The sequence below is a fragment of the Amia ocellicauda genome, chromosome 18, assembly GCF_036373705.1.
Source record: "Amia ocellicauda isolate fAmiCal2 chromosome 18, fAmiCal2.hap1, whole genome shotgun sequence".
NCBI lineage: Eukaryota > Metazoa > Chordata > Actinopteri > Amiiformes > Amiidae > Amia > Amia ocellicauda.
Genome location: NC_089867.1, coordinates 20,427,075 through 20,449,087, shown reverse-complemented (window position 1 = coordinate 20,449,087; position 22,013 = coordinate 20,427,075). Strand labels below are relative to the sequence as shown.

The 22,013-nt window shown below is 39.1% G+C and overlaps 2 protein-coding genes across 3 annotated transcripts in view; one reads left to right on the top strand and one right to left on the bottom strand.

Annotated features, from left to right (window-relative positions):
• The first annotated feature begins 887 nt into the window (after positions 1 to 887).
• Positions 888 to 12,779, top strand: LOC136713973 (uncharacterized). 2 transcript variants are annotated; one of them, XM_066691230.1, is made up of 4 exons: positions 888 to 1,055; positions 4,265 to 4,415; positions 5,474 to 6,171; positions 11,248 to 12,779. In XM_066691230.1, exons 1-4 carry the CDS (start codon positions 934 to 936, stop codon positions 11,318 to 11,320), a joined length of 1,044 nt encoding a protein of 347 aa, XP_066547327.1. In that variant the 5' UTR covers positions 888 to 933; the 3' UTR covers positions 11,321 to 12,779. The 2 variants fall into 2 exon arrangements, with proteins under 2 accessions (XP_066547327.1, XP_066547326.1); XM_066691229.1 differs by having other exon boundaries at positions 888 to 1,303.
• Positions 12,780 to 14,530: 1,751 nt separating this feature from the next.
• Positions 14,531 to 22,013, bottom strand: part of prkcz (protein kinase C, zeta) — a 148,762-nt gene continuing 141,279 nt past the window's right edge. Inside the window, exon 19 of the mRNA XM_066691228.1 lies at positions 14,531 to 16,052. Coding sequence (XP_066547325.1) covers positions 15,965 to 16,052 — 88 coding nt within the window. The 3' untranslated portion in view covers positions 14,531 to 15,964. The remainder of the gene's footprint in view (positions 16,053 to 22,013) is intronic.

Sequence of the window (22,013 nt, the reverse complement as noted above, 5' to 3'; positions counted from 1 at the left end):
CAATGCAAGGTACTTTTGCAAATACATGGAGAGTTTAATACTTTTCCAAAACAAATAAGCTTCTAATGTGAAAATAAATTGTTTATTTACTAATGTATCACACTGTAGACAGAATATGTGTTATTTCACTAACTGTGGAGTAACACAACTGCAGCAAGGATGTAGTAGGCCTACACTGCATATAACAAACCATGAAACATACAGCTGGACAACAGTGCATGTGCAGTCTGTCACATGTAGCATGTTCCATCCCATTACACTGAATATTAAAACAAAAAACAGCGTAGGCCATGCATTATGAAAAGCATATGTCCTACGAGTATATGTATGGTATTTCCAGTTTCATGTATCTTTGATGCACATGAAATTATTTATGTCTTTTCCACAAAGGTAGAAGAGTAAGGGGCGCTGCAAGTCAGTAAAGAGAGGTTTTATGCTGAGCTAACACTAAAACCCAATTATTTATTCTCCCATGAGTAAAAAGGGGTGATTGTAGAAGGTATGCTTTTTTTCGTTATCTGTTCTTCCCAGATCACTATGCTATTGACAAGAGCAAAACAACAAAAAACACAAGTGTCCAGCTGGATTGAAAGGGAATTCATGTAATATTTGGATATGCAGTAGTAAATAGCTAAGACGTATTCATTTGAAAATGTAAACTTATTTTGGGGGTAAGTCTAAAAGTCTCCCTGCGTTGAGGGCAATTGGTGTCCGCCTCATGTGTCTTCACTACTGTAGCATAAGGTCGCTGTGGCGCAGATGTCAGCAGCGCTGCGCGGCTCCGCCAATGGGATCGCTGGGATCTGCAGATCTGCGCTACACGACCGAGACCAATCCGATTGAATATTATGCATCCATTTCCGCTTTGTCATTCCGCAGCGCCAAAATCAAGTGTGTACTATATTGTTCAGTGACAGTGGGCAGGAATAGCTCATGCTTGATCCAAGACAGATACACGCAATAACTAATCGGTTTACATCGTTAATTATGTTGCTGAAGAGATGTTCGTCGTATTTGCAGAGTCACAACAAAAGAAAACAGCTACCTTCCTGGCAGTAAGTTCGCTCATTCTGCATGAATGCTTGCCTGGCTGGTTCTGTCCACTTCAGATAACCACTGCGAACATGTCCCAGGAAAAGCCCGCGAAGTTGAAACTGAAAAGAAAGAAACACTATTTTCAAGTTGCAAAAGATGGCCGAGACCCCGGCGGCGGTGACACGGGCGCCCCGGGAGAGAGCAGCGCGCCGGGCAGACCGAGCTGTCGCGATACCGGGGAGGGCGGCCCGGCAGCCGCGTCGGGGAAGTAAGTCACTCCACACTTCCTGCTAGCTCCTTTTACTGAGATATATAGCAATAATACATAATACAGTCCCATTCTCGCCTCCCTGCTGTGTTTAAAGGAGCAGTTTGTTGAATTAAAGTAACCGCATTGGATAAGCTATTTGTAACTGTATAACCTGTGCCAAACGGTGAGGGATGCTGTTCTTTGGGTGATGCGCTGTGTTGGGTTTGTGCATTTGGGCCAAACCGTTCAATTTGATTTTTTTTAAGACCACAAAATGTTTTCCCACATGACCACAGAATGGCTTCCTTCTGGCAACCCTGCCATACAGGCCGGGTTTGTGGAGTGCATGAAGATGATGATGTCACTGCACACGTCTTGGCCATAAAAGCCTGTAGCTCTTGCAAAGTTGCCACTGTGCTCTTGGTACTCTATCTGATAAGTCTCCTTCTTGCTTGGTTATCCAGTTTTGACAGACAGCCTGATCTAGGCAGGGTCTTGGTGGTGCCAAACACTTGTTAATAATCGTCTTGACCATGTTCCAATGGATGTTAAAGGCCTTGTATATATTTTATACCCATCCACTGATCCGTGTCTTTCAACAGCTTGGTCTCGGAGAACTTCTTAAAGCTTGTTGGTGCTCATGGTTGAGCCTTTGCTTTGAAATGCACTACCCAGCAGAGGGAACCTGAAGGATCTGCTGAATTGATTTTGAACTCATGTGACTATCAGTATAATTTAACACTGTTGGAGGCCACTTAACTTGGTCTGTGATCTTGTAGGGGATTCCTTACACTTGAGCTAATTTAGGGAGGTGGACACTTATCCAACTCTGCTATTTCAGTTTTTATTTTAAATTACACATTTCTTTAACTCCGTGTCGTTCATGACACTTTTTGTCATGTTGCCAGTTGTGACACTTTTTAGTTCCGAATGATATGCTTCCCTATTACTTTTTTGTCACTGGCTGCATTCAACATTTTTTAGTCCTACATGATATCGTTTAGTCCCACATGGCATTTATTTCTCCCGTATGCCATTTTTTGGCTGTATATGATACTTGTGATGGCATACCACATTTTAGGCCTGCATAGCTTTTTTTTTTTTTTTTTTTCCGTATGCATCATTCTCCCATATGACACTTTTGAGTTGTCCTGTACACTTGCTTTCTTTTCCTTATTTTCTCAAATTAAAGGTATTATAATGTAAAAACAGCTTACAGAGGCTGATTCCACTGAATGATCAGTTTAGCAGTAGAAGCAATGCTTTTGTCATACTGCAGTGTCATGTAATGTAGTGTAGACCAGTGTTATACCGTTACTGTACAATATTGAGTACCTCTGTTCTTTCCCATTAAATAATCCTTATCCTGACCACTCTTGTGCTACTGGGTGATTTCCCAGCAGATTATAATCTAAATGCTCTACGGTTTCAGCTAATTTAGTATAGTGTTTAATAAATAAATAAAATATTTAATAATTCATACAGTACCTATATGAGGAAAAGGTAACTGGGCCGTCTGCATCTTGCCAACTCTTCCGGCAGTAAAGTGATATTAAGTTACTTTATATAAAAAAAGAAACAACCCTAAAAAAAAACTTGATTGAGTGATTTGTTTTAATTTTTAATATTTAAAGATGGGAAAGTAAATTCCCAACTAAAGTAGCATTAAATAAAACTTAACTAACTCTGAACACCATACAAGAAGATAGTGTTTTGACTGGAGAGGCATTGCAGAGGCTCTGGGACAGTTCAACCCACCAGTGCGTGGCGGGGGGATGAAAACAGTGGCAAATTAATTTTGACACATGTCCCAAAGCAGTTTTGGTTAGTTATATTTAAGTAGATGGAATATATTGTAATACAAACTACAGGATACAGGGGGCATGTATGGGGGCGGGTGTGGGCTATTTGTCTTTGCTGGTAATCAAATCCCCGTTGAGACGAGCCATTACACTAAGCAAGTAATAAGCCCCAGTAGAGTTTATGTAGTCAGATGTGTTATTATTTACTGTGCATGTGGAAATGTACATTCTCTTGGATGGTTATAATATAAATTAATTATACTAATAATAATCTATTCGGACAATCACTAACTGCCTATTCACAAAACACGAGTTTGTAATCCATAATTCATCAGTGACGTTTTACTCATTTGAAGATGCATAATCTACTGATACTAATTTGTAATTAACCTATCTCAGAGACTAATATGCTATATTACACAGCTGCTGTAAACCTATTGCATACAATCACATTTTGTGACAGTATGTAATGTACATATTTTGGCCAGGGTTCACAAAATATGTAAATCCCAATGTGACTACTCTGGTTAAATAAAGGATGTATAAATATATAGGCCAATATTTATTTATGCATGCATCACCAATGTATACTATTCCTGATCCAATAAACCTATAAACTACCACTCAGACTAACCTACATTAAAAATATAGAACATATTCAATAATATATTCTACAAAAAGTAGCCACATGCTGGTAAAATAGCTGCAGATACTTAAAATTCTAGTTTTATATGCGTGTCCTGTCAGTATGCAAACATTAGTGTTAAGGGTTACATTTGGTATTCAAAACCAATTGAGGTCGTGTCTGACATGTACTAGAGTCTGACAAGTCATAAGTTTCTGATAACCATGTGAAATATTGTATATTTTATAGCCTTATCTTGATGGAGAGGTTTTATACTTTCTTCATTATTAAAGGGTGTTGTTACATGAGAAATGCATGAGCGACCCTAGTGTTGTACATGATCACATTTCTTAAACAATCAAATACAATCACCGGCATATCAGAGCCTCCTACAAGTGGTGTGAATTCAAAGTAAGCTAGTATTATAAACCCAGACAAAAAGTTTTCTTTCTTTTGTTTTTCCATAAACCAGAGAATAATTTAATTTTTTTCAACGCGAATGTTCTCTCAACATTGACCGCCAGAACATATGAATTTGTGGTGTTATTTCAGTCATTTCAGCACCCGTACCGATCTGTGGTGGGAGAAAGATGACCTCGGCGAGACAGAGAAGTTATGGGCTTTCCTACTGAAGTCTGCATTCCCAGACCTGAGACGGGAAGGGTGGGAAACCGTGCCCGACTTCCCGTCGTCTGTGCCTCAGGTGTGTTACCGTTGTCTTTCAAGCTGATCAATGTTTTCTTGTTTTTTTTAAAGCAGTAACTTGAAGACAAAACCGAAGACACTCGGCAATGTGTGGCCTGCATTGTCAGGGGCAAGTGTCTCTGCGAGATGCTGTAAGCGTGGTACAAGTGGCAGTTCTGGGGCATGTATACCAGATGAACCGATCAGTTTGACAGGTGGCTGATGCAAACTTGTATTTGTTAAATTATGTATTTTAGGGCACATCAAGAGGAAACTTGTTCAGACACAGTCTGATGTAACCCTCCTGCAGCAGACTGATGTGACGGGCATATGGTAAAGGCTATAATAGAGCAGTGTGATGAAATCATTGCCATTGGAACTGCAATCTGAAAACATTTTTTTTTTTTTCTATTTTAAATGCCAAAGACATAACAGCTCCAGGTTCTTTAAAATATAAGTCACTTCTCTTGGCCTTAATGGACAGTAAACACTCCTGTGGCTGTTTTGTTTTTCGTGCATGATTAAGCCGTCTGTGACATCATTCAAAGCATCATTACCAACCAAAGTGAGGAGGACACTGGAATAATTTCCTCACTGGTTTTGAAATCTGAATGTTGTCAGTCTTAACGACATGCAAGCAGCATCGGTGATCAGCATAATGGCACGTGTGGGACGTACGTCACCACTGAGTGCGATTTGTAACTAGGTTCATCTGATGGTTCAAATGGGCTTCTTTCATATAAATGTTAGATTAAATAACCTGTTATTAATTCTAAGTTTTGCTGCTTAATGATGTAGATGCATTAGTACTTTAAAGGTTTGAAATGAACATACATAAGCAAGAAATATATAGATTTTCCATTCATTGCTTCAAACAGTCAAAGACTTCTACATATTAGAAAGTCGCTGCTTTCATTAACCTTCCCTTCCGACCTTTATGGAGTGTTACAAGGGCTGTGTGAGACTTGACCCTTATATATCAGGAAGAAAAAAATAGATTGCAGTTGAATTAGAGGGGATAGAAGTGTTATAACATGGTTTTAAAGGTTTACTTGATTTGATCTCGTTTTTACATAGAGATATCCCAAAGAGCAGCGCTCGAAATGGAAGACCTGCGAGAGACTTAGTGAAGAATGCAGTGCATTCCCCTCAGTTCCTCAACCAGATGCCCGAACAGACGTGGATGCTGACCCCTGCGCCAAGCCTGTAGAACAAGTCCAAGCTTCAGTGGAGGAGGAGATGGTTGTTCAACATGGCAGTCATCAGCTTAACAGGAGTCGAGAGAAGCATGCTAAAGAACCGCCATCCACCTTAGAGGGAACAGCTCTGAGAAATAACGAGACTTGCAAAAGCAATCACAGAAATGAAACGGGGCAGCAGCACCTACATAAACCCTCACCATCATCAAGGCCGACAGGAGGGAGACCGCAGAGCGCATCGACTGACAGGGCTCGGGCGGCTACTGAGGCAGGGGATCAGCGCCGACGTGAGGAGAATAGCACTGCAGGGCCTTGCTTGTTAGAGAAAGCCCAAAATGGGGAAGTGAAGGAAGATTTGATCAAAAGGAAGCTACCTGCGCACGGGGAGAGAGATTTTGACAGCTGTATTATGACAGAGGAGACTGCTCTGGCAAAATGCCCCACGGAAGAGGGTTGTTACAAGGCGGCTCAATGTAAGAAGGATAATGCCTCTAATAATGGAAGCGCTGATGGGAATTCAGGTGGAGGTGCAATCATACAGAGCTGCCCCATGTGCCTTGTACCGTTTCCTGCTGGGTAAGAGCTTTGTTCATCATCTTTTTGAACTCGTGGGTTGTGGTGGACCCAGACAGCGACGCCACACATACACACACACAGTACAAAGCTTGGCAAACAATATTTGAAACCCAATGCTTTAAAACTCCTAAACACACATCCATCTCTACAGTTAGTGGATTATAAATAGTGTTTACTCACACATACACACATGCATTAATTAGAAACAACAATCAGACAGAGAAAATGAATATGTATACAGTTTTTCCCCCCCATGTATATTTCTGCTGTTATTGTGTCTGAAAAATGCAGGAGCAGCTATTCCCACACTGTGTAGGATGCACAGTATTAACAGGTACAGTACTAAGTAAACACGTGGTGCTTTCTGACCCAGTAACACACATTATTTTTCTTAGAGTAGTCTCCCTCATGAGGCTGTAATAACGAATATGAATATCTAATAGACCATGAAATTGATACAGGATGAAGGATCTGTTTTCTCTGATTAAATATTTCCAGGAAATAAGGAACATTAGATTAATTACATTTTTGGAATAGCCAAATGCTTTCAACACTCTCGCAGTCTGTTTCCAATTACCAGCGCAGGTAGTGTGTGTGAAGCCTGGGATAGAAAGTTTACCTCGTCAGCTCATCTGAGAAATGCTCCCCTTTGCTAACAATTCAGCAATGTAAATCTCCCCGGGACCCAGACTGGTTTTCACTTGTACCATGTGAAGAAATACATAAGTAAATGAACAAAATAAAATCTCACAACAACACTTTGACGAAACAATCCGCTTTGAAGGATTCGCAGTCTGACACACTGAGTCCCATTGCCACGGAGCCTGGATTACCAGTCTGCCTGTTCGGTTGCTCATGCGGAGAGGGATGCCTAGAGCTGCTACTTCATTTAAATTGAAAACCTCACACCTGCATCTGAAGACCAGACAGTTGGTCTTTCTAATCACTGTCTGCTATTCACTGCAGCTCTCTGTGTGAAAATAAGGAACACAAAGTGAATCATTTAGTGGTTTATTTATTTATTTTTACAGAAGTGGCCCCATTAAGAAACCACTGAAAAACAAATGAGAGAAAACCTTTTTTCAATGTAGAGAAATTAATTCTCTCAAACAACGGAACATTTTAAGTCCATCCAGCTGACCTGATCGCCTGACCTGATCGCCTGTCTATACTGTCCAACCCTTTTTGGAAAGAAAAACCTCTGCTTTAATAATGAAAAAGTCAGAATGTCAAGTTTGTTAGGTAGCAGGCCGTAAAATAATGCTTTAAGTCAAACTATATTCAGGAGATTAAAATCACAGGGGATCAGAACGTGAAATTCAGACTGCATTAGAAATCCAGCTATGATGACAAAAGAGAGTGTAATGTCAAGGCATTTGGAAAAAATGCTATAGAAATCTGGTGGATTGGGCACCAGAGGCAGAAATGAGAACATCCCTGACTGGGGAGTGAAGGGGACTCCTGAAACAAGCACATCTGGATGGGGAGGGGGGGCACTCATGGAAACTTGCTTTTGAACAGTAAATGAAAAAAGCCAAGGCTTCCCAGTGCTTTAACTTTGTCAGTTACGTGTTGCTTCAGTTCTTGCGCTGAAACAGCTGTTTGGATGAGATCCTCACTCATGACAAAGATAAAAAAGGACTTGTTTTTTTTAACGTTTATTAAATATTAAGGCTGGGAGCCTTGGGAGCAGGTGACTGTACTGTAGAGATGGACAGAAGGCAGAGAAAGGGTAGATGAAGAAAGAAAATTATATGCAAGCCAAGCTAACAACGGTCTTGACATTTATGCAAGGCGTGCACTTTATTTCCTTTAAAAGGTGAAAACTATCAGGCCTATTAAATCTATTAGAATTACTGTAAAGGGTTGACATTTTGCATACATTGTCAACAGCACATGATGCAGCTTTAATGCTTTAAAGGCATGAAGGCAGGCTATAGAATGGAATTGCTTCAAATTGACTTTTCAGTTAGGCTGGGGATTTGATTAATATGGTCATATTCTATAAAATGAATCCATCTTCTTATGCCTAAACAAAAGTGCACTCTACAACATGCCATTGTTTTACGCATGTCCACACGCACACACCCACATAGAAACACAGTGTAAAAATAGGACAGCATCTGAATGTTAGATCACCGTAAGAACTGTGACTGGCTCTCCCCGGATTAAGCTCGCTTGTTCTGACCAGTAAGTCTTCCCTTGGGATGGCTGGCAGACTTGCAAATGTAAATTATCATGATGAGTTCTGGCTGCTGTGAGGGAGATTAAAGCAGATTTACCTTGAAAATGATCTCTGAAATACCCTTGAATCCGCGTCTTTAAAGCGCTATTGATTTTTGCATTGCCTCCGCTCTTCCAGCCTCTTAAAGACATTAGAATGTTTTACCCCTCTAATCCTGTTCGCTGGCTGAATTTCATCTCTACTGGCCAAAGCGCTGTATAAAGTCGAGCTTCGTGGGCTTATCTTTATATTTATTTCTAAATGGAATACACTGATAATTCGCACATGTTACCTTTTTACGTGAAGAGGTGAAGACAAGTGGGGAAACCTCTTAAAAAGGAAGCCTGTTCCATCGTTTGCCCTTTCGGTTAGATTACATAATTTCTATCATTCCTATTTAAAGGTATGTAATGCATTTGCACAATTGGATCTTCCCTCTGTTGTCGTTAATCAGCATTTATCCGGCTGCGCATCACAACTGAAACTGATCTATTAAAAATCCAATTCTGTTTTATATGCAAATTGGCGTCTTTTGTATGAGCCCAGTCAATACAGTCCTTTTAGAGAGAAACTACACAAAGCATATCTCCAAGCATATTTACAATTTCTCCAGAGGATCCGTCCTGAAGATTCCTCTGCACATTCCTCCACACAGCTTAAAATGACAAACCATTCCACAAACCACTGGCTTAAAGGCTTATTTATACAAAGCATAAATGTACTTGTAAAATCTATTGGGAGGTTGGCATTGTAAGCAGTATCGCCTAATACTATAGCCTGTAATAGATCTGTTTTGCATTACTTTTAGCTTTTACAATCCGAAACCACCCATTAACCACCAGGGCAGAACTTGATTTGAATTTATGTCCATTAGATGAGTCATCATACTGAACAGCTCCATTTGATGCAACACCATTATACAAACATATCCTGTATTGGTACTTACTTGGCCTGATAAATTTCACTTCTTTCATGAGCTTGTTGCATGTAAGAACCTCTTTATGCCAATGCCATCTCTCAAGTGATCCAAATCTTCTACATCTTTTTTGAAATAATTTTTAAAATGGGTGAGTTTTTGATTGGCCCCGTGACACAGAAGCTTTTTAATTTTTGATCTGGCCCCACAAATATTCAGACACTATGACTGCCTCCTGTCATCTTTTGCACAGTCAAGGAAAACTACTTCCTTTAGCTTTAGTTTGGGGAATTGGAGGCAGTGAGGGTAAATTTATTAAATCCAGTGGAGATGTTTGGAGCGTAGCCTTACTGAAAAACGGGGAGTGATTTAAACTGTTCATTGCACTATAAAACCACGACAGTAAGGCCTAATGTAAGTGTTGTATTCATAAGTGTGGTATAAATTCAGGAAAGGACCATAAACCAATTCCACGAAACAGGCTGCAGCATACTGGCGAACAATCTCTCTGAAACAAAAAGTGACCTTTTTTTTTTTCTATCCTCTCTTGTTTCTGTGGTTACGGCATGTTCAGTGCTTTAGTAACTGCTATTTTTGTTGTTTGTTTTGAGGTGTTTTTGGATTCCAAATGACTTTCTGGTATTTTGGTCTCAATTTTAATGACTTAGTGATGCAGTGTTCTCTACATGTGTGCATCATAGGTCTTCAGCTTTATTACTCAAACGCAGCAACACAGCTGAAGACTTTTTTTATTTATAGATCAATATATTTGCCATATGTGTATCAGTATTCATGCACCTGCACACAGTATTTTAGTGATGTAAAAGTAAGAACCTTTTAATTCTTCTGTAGAGGGAAATAAAAACAAAAAAGCAATATGTAAAGACGATGGCGAAAGCAGTCAAAGCCATGCAATTAGCAGGAGGAAAAATTATTATATATATATATATAAAAAAAAGAAAATGAGCTGCACTATGCTGGCTATTACACTGGCCTCCAAACAAGGCAGACATTGTAAAGCCGGCGCTCTGGCACTCGGCACGGGCTGCGCAGCACCGTCCCGGTTCCAGTGAGTGCTGTGTATCTTGGCCCAGGCACACAAAGTTGCTGTACACATTCTAGCATTAACAGATGCGGACAATGAGTACCCTTGTCTGCAAGAGGGGAAAAGGGAGAGCACGAGCGGGAGGGGACTTGCCGTCTATAAAATGTGAGAGCTTTAACTGTAAAATCATTCAGCAATCGGGGTCTAGGGGTTCTTGGAAAGTATATTATTAAAAATCTGCTCTATTTCTCCCTTGCACTCTCTCCCCCTCTCACTCTTCAGCTTTCCTGGTTTGGGCCTCCTGCCCGCATTTTGCCCTCAGGCTAAAGGAGTGGGTGAAATCTCAGCATGGTTCTAAAAAGCGATTAGTAAACCGTTTTAAAAATGCATGAACCTACATACATACAGGATGCAGCATTAGGGGTGCAGCAAAACCCGTTAAACAGTGACACGTATGACAGTGCCTGCCTGCGATGTGTGAGATTGGATTGACAGGACACTTTGACCTGGTTTTAAAAAAATGGCTAATTACAAAGTGGATAGAAAAAAAACAATCCCACTGCTATTTAAAAATAGAAATAAACACTTCTGTAAAAGGAGCCATCTCTTTTAATTGTGCAGTAATATTCACATTCTATAAATGCTTATTTTATACTTCATTCTGGAACAGTTTTAATAACCTTGGACACTTTCGTCAGAGTGCAGTAGAAAAGCTTTGGGAGGTGAAATCCTGTATATCAGCCAAGTCTGTAAATAGTCACTTGACGTATTTGATGCATCAAATCCTAATGAAACTGCTCCTTCTTTAAGTGTTTGATTAAGATGTTGTAAGCTGCAAGGATATTTTGGGGAAGGAAAATGAAATAATGTGGTACCTCTCTTGTCTCCTAGTTTCACCCAAATGGATTGTGACAGCCATCTCGCCCAGTGCTTGTCGGAGATGAATGAAGACATAACGTGGTAACCCTGCTTGTAGGAGAACCCCCCTTCCCCATTCAGTTTAATCACTGCACTCCTTGGAGATTTCTGTTATTCATCTTCGCTTCCATTTAAATCATGATCAGAGATTTTTATTTTATTTTTTAAAATATTGTTTAGATATTTTTCGTTTTCTGTGGAGGCAGCGATATTCCCTGGAGGTGTCACATCTTGACGAAATAAAACAAATACAAGTAAAAAGTACCACATGAAGCACTGGTATTTAACATTCAAAATGGAAACATGCTGTAAGGACTATTCAATTGTGGTTTTTAGTCTTTTGCAGGGTTTTATTGGTATTCATGATAATACAGATGTTCTCAATGTTTTGGAATGAATTAATATGATTTAACTCCCAAATACGTGGTTGTAAAATAAGGAATATCTGTAATAAGCATTCTTTCGTTCATTTTGTTTCCACCCAAAGTAACGTGTTGTGAGAAGTGTGGTATTCTATACCCGATGACACGATTCACTTTATTGAAAAATCTTTACAAAACTTCAACAGGTAACACTTTGATGCTTCACAACTTTTTCTTTCCTTAACCCTTTGGATATGATGTAATCAAACCATGTTCTCACTTTAGGAAGGGTCAAGGTACCATATACAATGATTTCAATCAAAATGTATGCATTTGGAATGTCAGTGCCTAAGAATTAAAAAAACAAACAAACAATAAATCGGTAAAAAAACTAAACAGAAAAGGGCTTAAAAGCTTTAAATTCTGGCAAAGAAAGAATCGGTGCAATAATAAAAAACAAACAAACCTAAAACGCATCCATAAGCCTTTGTGAAAATGGGCCATGTGGTCTAGAGTCTTACGGTTTTGTTCTTTTTACTAATTTAAAACAATTTGATATTAATACTGCCAGGGACTTGATAAAAAGCACAGCCTGGTAATGTTTATCCCATGGATTTGTAGAGCTATGTGGGAGACTGATATTGCAACCATTTCGCTTTTAAGTAAAAAGTCGTTTCACGTTCTTCAGGTAGTCCGAGATCTTTGCCCTACAGCATTAACGAGCTATTTCGTAATGGTGTGATCGTTGTTAACAGACAGCAGTAGCTGTTATTTTTTTTTCTGGTAAAGATGTTAATCTTCATGTGCGAGAATATCTTATAAGATCTTAGAACAATAAGATCTTAATGTTACGTATTAGTTTTACAATATCTCCGCGGTTAGGAAATCTGTATAACTTCCAGAAGAGGCAAGAAAAATACAACTCACACTTAGTACAGATTAACTACAGCGTACATATTTACTGGTTTACAATCGCATTCTAAGATGTTGATGAAGACGAATCCTGTAAAACCACTGCGCCATACCAGACCAATTCTCAGTCCTGTTGAAGATGTCTTTTAAACATTGAATTATATGTATTTTAATTTATAAAATGAATGCTTCAAGTGTGTATATATATATATATATATATATATATATATATATATATATATATATATATATATAATCCCCTTAGCACATTGACAGAACATGATTTGCTTTGGACTGTTTAACACAATTAGCAAAATGCAAAGAGAACAGCTTGCAACAGGTGAAGTATTTGGCAATTGTTATTCACTTATAATTGAACGCCTTTTAAAAATTTGTATACACTTTACACTCGCAACTACTCATCTAAGAGACAGTATCTCTCATTTATTGCAGTTCTGAGGCTTAGCGCTTAGCGATGTGTCTGGATGGCACAGAAACCAGATTATATGGATATTATAATAGTAGATTGTTCGAGGGTGCACAGTGAGGTTAATTTAAGTAAAGTGTTAGTACTTTACACTGTAATTGCATTATTTACAATGATGCATCTGGTAGAGTTACTCAGTCCTGAATTCCAGGTTTTAAAATAAATGTAAAATGGCTCTGTTCATCATCAAAACTTATCACGATCATAACCTAATTGTCAATCATAACAATCATAGCATTTCTTAATCATGGCATTGTTTTTTGTATTTTGTCTGACATTGGTTTTCTCAAATTCTCTATGTAGCGAATTACATTATATTTACAAAATGTGTGTATTGAACCTCGGCCATAGCCATTTCTAGTGACAGACAAACTGAATTCTACAATAACTTGTGTTCCTTTGGATTATTTCCTGGTTTGTATGGAATATTTGTTGCTACACAATATAGGTATCTATATGTACAATTTACGGTATACCTATAGTATACATTATTAATACATATTATACATAAGGATGCAGAAATGCCTACTTAAAAATAGGGATAACCCCACATGACATTATTATTAGTGTAGTTAATAATCTATCCCCAAACATGTGGAGTATGCATTTAATCATGTCTTGTAATCTCTTTGGTTGGTCTTGATGCACACTTTGTTCATTATTACTGATCCACACAACTCTAACAGCTAATGGACTGACTGCCTGTGAGGTGGGAAAGTATATTAATCCTGATCGGCAGCGATTATATTAATAGAGGCCAGATTTAATTAAAGAATTTGTACCTCCATTAAATTTGCTAAATGTTTCTTTATATATTACAGTAAGAGCCTAAGCAAACTGTACTTTAATAATTCATCTGAGCTACTTATTGTTATTTATATATACAACATGGTTTGTCATTAAGTTTTTCTCTTTTGTTTCTGCCACTGTCAAAAGACATTAAAATGTAATACCTCCAGGACTCGTTTTTGATGAATTCTGTGTAACGATGGTATTGTGTCTCAGGAGAATTCGAGCGCATCTTAAAAAAGTTCAAAACATTGTGTTGGATCTCTGCTTCTACAGCATTCGCCAAGGCCTCACAAAGACCCTTTTCTCAAGTGGAAATGGTAAATTGTACTTCTTGTACCTACGAAACCACATTATAAGAACAACGATGGCACTAAAACTCATCTCTTCGTATTCCTGCACCCTAGTCCCTGAGAGTGTATGCTTGTGTGTTTCTGTTTGGGGGATAATCGTGTGTGGTTGTGGGTGGAAATGATGCATCCAGGACAGGAGTGTATTAATCTGTGCAGAATTATTGGTTGTCGAGACATAGAGCCTTCTGGATAAATGCAGAAGAGATACTGTCTCTCCTGTCTGAGTTCAGCAATTCACTGCCTATTCACTGTGTACAAGTTGAGTAAAAGACATCAAAATAATAGTACTAACAGTATATCCCCATCACTGAACTGATTCAGTATTCGGTTAAAACTCCACTGTCATCAAACACTTACTCACACAGATCGGGGTTTATTTTCATTCTACAAATGACTTTTTCATTTGTCATGGTTTAAACTGGATTTCACCATTTGCTTGTTTCTTTCATTCCTTCTTTTCTTAATATATATTGACAATGATTCAGTGCCATACCGCTAATCTAGACATCAAAGTGCCTGAGAATCTTGTAGGTGAGCATTGTATAATTTAACCCTATAAAACCCAACAACAACGACCTTCAGTCAATTGACATCAAACATCATTAAACAAAGGAGTTGTGCATTTACCAAACATAATGCCGATTTAAGCATATCCTTGGAGAGAACTATCTACACATTTTAAACAGGTGTCATTTCCATCCTATTCTCCTTTGCCTCCCTTAGATGCATGCTAGCCTATTTTTTCCCACGCTGTACGTTTCAATTTGAAAACAATACCTCAATTAAATAATGTATACATCCTTGGAGAATTCTGACTTCAGAGACTACACTTCACCATGCTCTTGTCTGAAACAACCTTTAAAAACAAATTGCACTCAAGTTTCTGCAGGGCGACTGCAGTAAAGTGCAAGGCCTACAAGGGGGATGTGCTGTAAAATCCTTCCTTATACCCCACAAAAGCAGTAAGGTGTTCTGTTTTCCGAAAGTCAAAACTAATTAAAACTAGAGAATTTTAAGTGCAATCTGGAAAATGGTGAAAGTAGATATTGGATTTTGATTAGGCACTTTTTAAATATATTGTCCCCAGTTTGTCTTAAAAACATCCATTGCCAGTTAAATGCAACTCCTTTGTTGGTGCAGTACAGAAATTTGCCAAAAAGAGAAAAACAAAAAAAAGTGGTTATAAATAAAACATGCCATTTTGGAACGACAAAAGGCATCATCAATTTGGGCTTTGCTACCTACTCTGTAATACAGTTTATAATTTTCCTTCATTATAGTACATTCTTGTATTATTTGGAGGCCAGACCCCCTCGAAGATATCTAGTGTCTTTAAAAAATAAGAAAAATGACAAAGAAAAAAAGTGCACATAAATTCAAGTTCTAGAACAGAACTGTCATATTTTCCCAGGGATGAAATGAATATTTAAGATCCTTCATGGAAGCAGGCACAGAATGATCAAGCTTTCTTCTTCAGTTTTAAAGTCAGTAGAGTTGACACCCGGTGACAAGTTTAACAGAAATAAACTGATAGTGGTTAGAGGAAGACAACCACTGACTGACCTTGGATAGCATTTTGTTTTCTCTTTAATTTTCTGTATTTTCACATCTCTCTGCTGCAGTTTATGAAATAATTCAATAGTATCCACCACAAGAGTCTTGCACCAGTTCCTCAACCTTGCATGCAAGCAGTTCAGGAGTGTTTTCCCCGCTCCACAAAGTCAGTAAGAATTCATTTCACTGAGGTCGTTCTGCAAAAACACAGGTGATAAAGACTGGCTTCGCCTTCATACCGATTCTTCTGTAGACAGCAGCATGGGATTAATGTATTCAAATCCTTCAAATTCGGACTGGTCTATTCTTTTAATGACATCTCTGTGGAGGAGAAAGAGAAGTAGAGAGAAAAAGGTTACAATTGGATTGATCTAGTACTTTATGGCTTCCTGTTGTCTTATACTAAGCTGTTCAGATTGTTCATCTCATAAAATACTTAAGTCAACAGTAATGTAATTCTTCACATACATTTGTATAGAGAAGAAGCATTTTTGCTTTTTTTTTCCGTTGTAGGCTTAGTGAATGACAGATTGAATTCCAAACTAAATCAATAGAAATTGGTTTGTGGGCTTCGGTGTCATTATTGGAGGTGAGGTTATACTCTAAATATCATCAGTTTTCAGTGTAAAGGCTATTCCTGTTCACAGCACTCTAAAAGACAATTTATTCAACCACTGAATATATATTTTGTATACACCACTTGAAGAAAATTAAGGTTTTCTGCGCACTGAAACATGACAGCTGTGGAAAAAAGAAAAAGAAAGAAATCATTGCCTAATCAATCAGCTTCTGCTGTACTTTACTGGTGTAGCATGTTTCTCTTAAGCAATTGCAATCATCTGCACATTAACCTACATAACAAAACACATTTCCAATGGCTGTATAAAAATAAATGTGCCAGGGCAGCTTCTCAAAAACAACTAACTGTTAATCATCTGCTGTCATGCTAACCGCAGTTTTAAAAAATTCCCTTCCTGAAAACAAAGCCCATGCTGGGAAAATCTGGAAGAGAAGTGTCTGTTTGCCGAGACCCGTCATTGACTGATCTCAATTTACCAGCCGATGCCAAGAACAATTGCCACACAATAACCTCCCTCGCTCCCTCCCCTCCCCCCTCCATACACCTCCAGTCCTCACCCACGCACAGTAACAGTGCCTACTAGTTCATGGTGTGAACAACATAAAGAGATGGATTATAATAATTATTATGATTGTAAATGTATTTTACAAAGTGCCTGCCGTCGCATTTTCATCTCAGATTTCTCTACAAGCGTAACAAAGATGATTCAATACAAGCCGAGCAGTGAATCGTTTATACATCAACACAAAATTATATATATATATGGCTGGAAAGACGGATAAAAAAGCACTAACACACACACACACGCACAACTGGAAAACGGTTGACATTTTTGAACAAACCAAGTGCTTTCTAAACCCCCGTACCCCTCCTATAAAAAATAACATTCCTCTTGGCTGATTGAACACTGTTAACGTGCAGAGCCTCTGATTGACTTGAGAATACAATGTGAAGGTTAAGGTTTTCAGCTGCTGAAAAATGACAGTTACCTTGGATTTACAGGCTTCAGGAGCACACCGGGGCAACGGTGCCACTGAGGGGAGTGAAAAGTCTTTCAGCTTGGGCTGCCCTCACCTGATCCCCACCGCTATCCCACACAGGCAGGTTCACCATACAGTGGTAAAGGTGAATGAACAACAGGCTCTCTCTCTCTCTCTCTCTTATTTTATTCCTGCCTGCCATTTCTTTTTTGCGGGGTTTAAGAACGATGAACATTCACTGACAGGAGTTGCCACCTTGTGTGAATGCGATGGTAGCTGGCGTGGCAGAGACCGAGAGCGCTCCAGCCTTCGCCTCCGGAGATAGCCCCCTGTGTTGCGTGGAGAGAATTAAAGCACTTTTGTTAGTGCTGACAGGTTTCATTTTTTCCCCCTTTTTTATTTTATTCGTTTATCACAAGCACTACGGAGTGATCAGCCACTCGGCTTGTCTCGGGCTCACGCTGGTGGTCTCCCAGACGCATGGGTGTCATGCCGTGTGCCGGTTTAGTGAATCATGCCAGCCGAAAGCCCTCCAGACAGGTTACATTAAATAAAGTGCACGGTTTAACATCTCTCCACAGCAGCTGCCAAAAGGTTTACATAATGGCATCACTAGCACTACCTCCTGCCCCAGGAGTACATCTAAATTGTTTCCTACCTCTCGTTATTGAAGCCCACAGTTTCAGACTAATGAAGTCATATGTCTCTAGCATTAACAAATTTCATCCCTTCTTTTCCCTCTCCTAGCCATTGGGCAAGTGTGTGGGGGAATTGATTTTTATGCAGCAGACAGCCTGAATCTAACAAGCGAAGGTTTCGCCCCCCCCCCCTTTTCTTTCTTCGCCCGCCAAAACTGTCAAACAAAAGGGGTTTACATCACCGCCTCCCCCATTCCTCTGAAGTGTAAGAAGCCAATCTTCTTCCCGAAAGTGAGGAACGCTTTTGAAGTGCTGGGTGCGACATCTTTTGAAGCCTGGCTTGAAATCCCTAATCGAACTTAAAACCTGCCACGCTGGAGGAGGCAATAAATGGGAGTCTGACATTGCATCATCTCATAAAATATAAAAAAAAAAAACCCACTAAGAACCACCAAAAAAAGAAATAGAAAGTTGTTGGAAAGGATATGAATGAATATATTGTTATTCACGGGAATAACTCTACTGCTCAAGTCTTTACATTAATTTGCAAAGACAAATGGCTCTAGCTCTATCATGTGGGTTAAACTAAAATTATACTTCTTTACAGTTTTATTCACTATTTTATTTATTTTGAACAAATTCTTAGAGTTTATTTTTGTAAATTGTCCACTCTAAGCTGATTTAAAATGTTGATGAGACTAGTGATGGACACACATTGCTGCATCATCACTAAGAGGTCCAGGCTAGAGCTGACCAATGGCCAACTCTAGATTTGACCCCATGCCAGCTTATAGGCCTCACTTTAACCTCTTGGACCCTGAACTGGACCCCTAAACTGTGCCAGGGTTTTTTGCTTGTACACGATCATAAAACCAGAATGCGCTTCTCCCCCCCACCCAACCATCCAGGTAGAATTTCACTGAAAGTGCATTATGGCAACCGAAACTGCACGCTCTCAATAACCCAAGCTCCGGCATGCCTGCATTATCACATTTGTCGGAGTAATTCTCAAGACACGGTTAACTGAATTTCGGTGTGACAAATATAAGCCCAGGAATATTTGTTGGCGCCATAGCTAAAACGCCAGTGTACGCATTTCCCCGGGCCAGATAATAAATCCCTTACTGTTTGAAGTTATTCTTACTATAGTTACAGGCAATCTGAATGGGGCAATGCCAGTTTTGTAGCTGAGCCAAGTCTTTATAGCCTTTCTTTGTGTTTTTTTCTTCATTTAAAACATTAAAATCTCAAAAAAAAAATGTAGACCCAAGCTCCCTAGAGAAAATGTGTCCGCATTGATTAAGTCGGACAGACAGTTTGCATTGAATAACAAAGTCGTTGAAAGGACTGAAGGCATTTTTTTTTTATTCCCCATCCCATACAGCTTCTTTGTATACCAAATCTTAAAAGACTAGCCGCAAACCTTTCTAAACAAAGTGAGGAATATATGATTAAAGTCTTAAGAGAGAGAGGGAGAGGGAGGGAGAGAGGGAGAGAGAGAGAAGTAAAGCCACAAATTGACCTGAATTCAGTGAAGAAAATTACGAATGTCCGTCTTAATTTTCTATTCACATCTGCATTATTTAAAAAGTGCAAACAAGGTAGGCGCATCTCACTTAAGAGTCTTCTGCATTTTTTAATAGGTTCCTCGGAAGTGTAAGTACTAAGTTTGAAAAGGCATTGTGTTACTCAAAGGAAGAGGACCTCCCAGCTTGCAAGTGTATTGGTACATGTCCCAATAGTAGCCCCCGATGCTAATCAGGAAATGTCCTCCCGTTAAAGTGGAAGACCGTTCTTGATATCAACCATCCACTCCTCACAGACTGCGCTTTTATTCGATTACTAACTTTAAACACGGCTATACGGCAGAAATGCAACGCAGGCTGAAATTCACTCAACTCCTCGTTACGGCTCAATACTCAACATCACTTAAACCTCTATTCATATTCAGACGTTTGCCTGTATTCTATCAAACCTGCTTTCTTAGCGCTACAGGGAGACTGTGGGCAGCAACCAGTTCCAGCTTTTCACAGGCCTCAGTGTGATCACTTAACTGGAATCAAGACATAACAGGACTGACATATTCAGAGGTCTTGGGTGTTTTCTTTTTCCTTTTTTTCCCTTCCTTTTTTGCTTAACAGACTTCACACTGTTTCTTAAAATGCCAGTGCTTTAAAAATGTGTCAAATGAACAGACATTTGATTTGATTCAGATTTGGAATGGTGGTGTGCACAGGGTCGAGAGTTCAAACAGCCCCTAGTCATAATAAATTTAGCACAAGCTTAATGTGACACTTCTTAACAGCGGAGATGTATACTGTAACATGTAATGAGCACGGCGAGAAAAGCGTTTATTTTTTAATGCAACGGTTTAGCCCTTGGCAAGTCTCTAGGCATACAGTGTAATAAATGCGACTTAGGCCAGACTTTGTAATTAGCATTCCACACGTAACCTAATGAAGTACTTTTGCGCAGCGTTGGGTTAAGACGACTCTGGAGGCTGCAGGCCTTGTCGGGGATTCGGGAGGTGCTTTGGGTGCTCGGAGATGATGAATGTGTTAAGAAAAGGAAGTAAACATGACAAGCAGGCACCGAGAGGATGACTTGATCGAAGACCCCCCCCGTGTCCGCACACTAAACCTGTTCGCACATCGTTAAAACGCCTCCCACTGTCGAACACTAGCGCAGGTTTGTGTGCAGTTCCTGAGGACGGGGGAAATAGGAACAACTGCTGTAGCGGTGGAAAGCGTGAAAGCCACTCGCTTGCTCCGAGACTATTCATGCAATTACTCTTATGCATTTGAAAGTTTTAGTGTTTTCTTTAATACCTCTGCATCCCCATATGCCTCTGAGCATTACCAGAGCGGCACATAAACGGCTTTGGATCTGTCGCAGTAGGAATCCGACTGACTCCTAAAACTGCCATACATCTCAAACTAATAATGGAGGCTTTTTCTATTTTTCCTGTAGGAATTTTATAATTGAGGTTTCTGGGTGGGAGGGAGAAGGTTTAGAGGGTGAGGATTTTTACAACTTTATTGTTTCATACTGTGTATAAAATAGTAATTCCACGCTTAAACAGCTGTGTTTAAATTTCTTGCAGCTGAGCCTCTGTATTTTCCAAGTGTATTTATTTTATTTCTTTGCGGCATTGTCTTTCCTTTTTTTTCCCCTTCAGCAAATACAAAGTTAATTCCAGAGGCTGTTGGGTTTTAACGTGGGAATATAATACGGTATTTTTGGTGTGGGGGGTGGAGACAATGAGCCCAAAAACTCCAAAGGAAAAAAAAAAAGTTACTTTGAAATTTACAATTTGTTTCCACTATTTAAACAATATACTTGGGAACCCTTGTTTATGCAGTTATTGTAACTATGAAGAATGATCTAACAAAACAATCCAGTTTGGGGTTTATTTAGACATCACATATTGAAAGATTGTCACAATAATCAATAAAGTTCACAGTTTCGTTGTGTTTAAGCTAAGCTAAACATTTTTTTTTTTTTTTTTTTTTAACCAGGTCTGTCATCTGTTTCTGGTTAAACTGAACTTTTCAAGTTATAAACTCTCTTTCAAATTGAAAACGTACAAGCAATCCAGCATTTATTTCCTGTTCTTATGCAACAGACGTATAGATGCCTGCCAACGGTGTTCTTCCTTAGAAATACCCAAGGAATTAATTTATGATTAATATTTAGGAAACAGAACTAGTTTTGTATCAGTCTTGTTATGGCGACTGCTGCAAAATGTGCACGACTGCTTCTCTATATGAAAATGTCTAATCCTGATGGAAAACGAGGAAGCAGCTACAGTGTACCCCAAATTAATCACCTGTCTAGTCAACAGACTTTCCTGCAGGAATTTTGGCAGCAGTTAAATTATAGGTCAGAGAAATTAGTTGTTCTGTTTTTTTCTCTTGGGCACGTGGACTCCTAGAAAATATTCTCAAAGTCATCAGTGAATGCAGATACAGATATAATATTAACACATACACAGTTATATGGCTTGTACTGGCTATGCCCATACATCACCTACCATGGAAAGGGGAGAAGTGGCCAATCTGTCCTGTCACTCCAGCTATATATT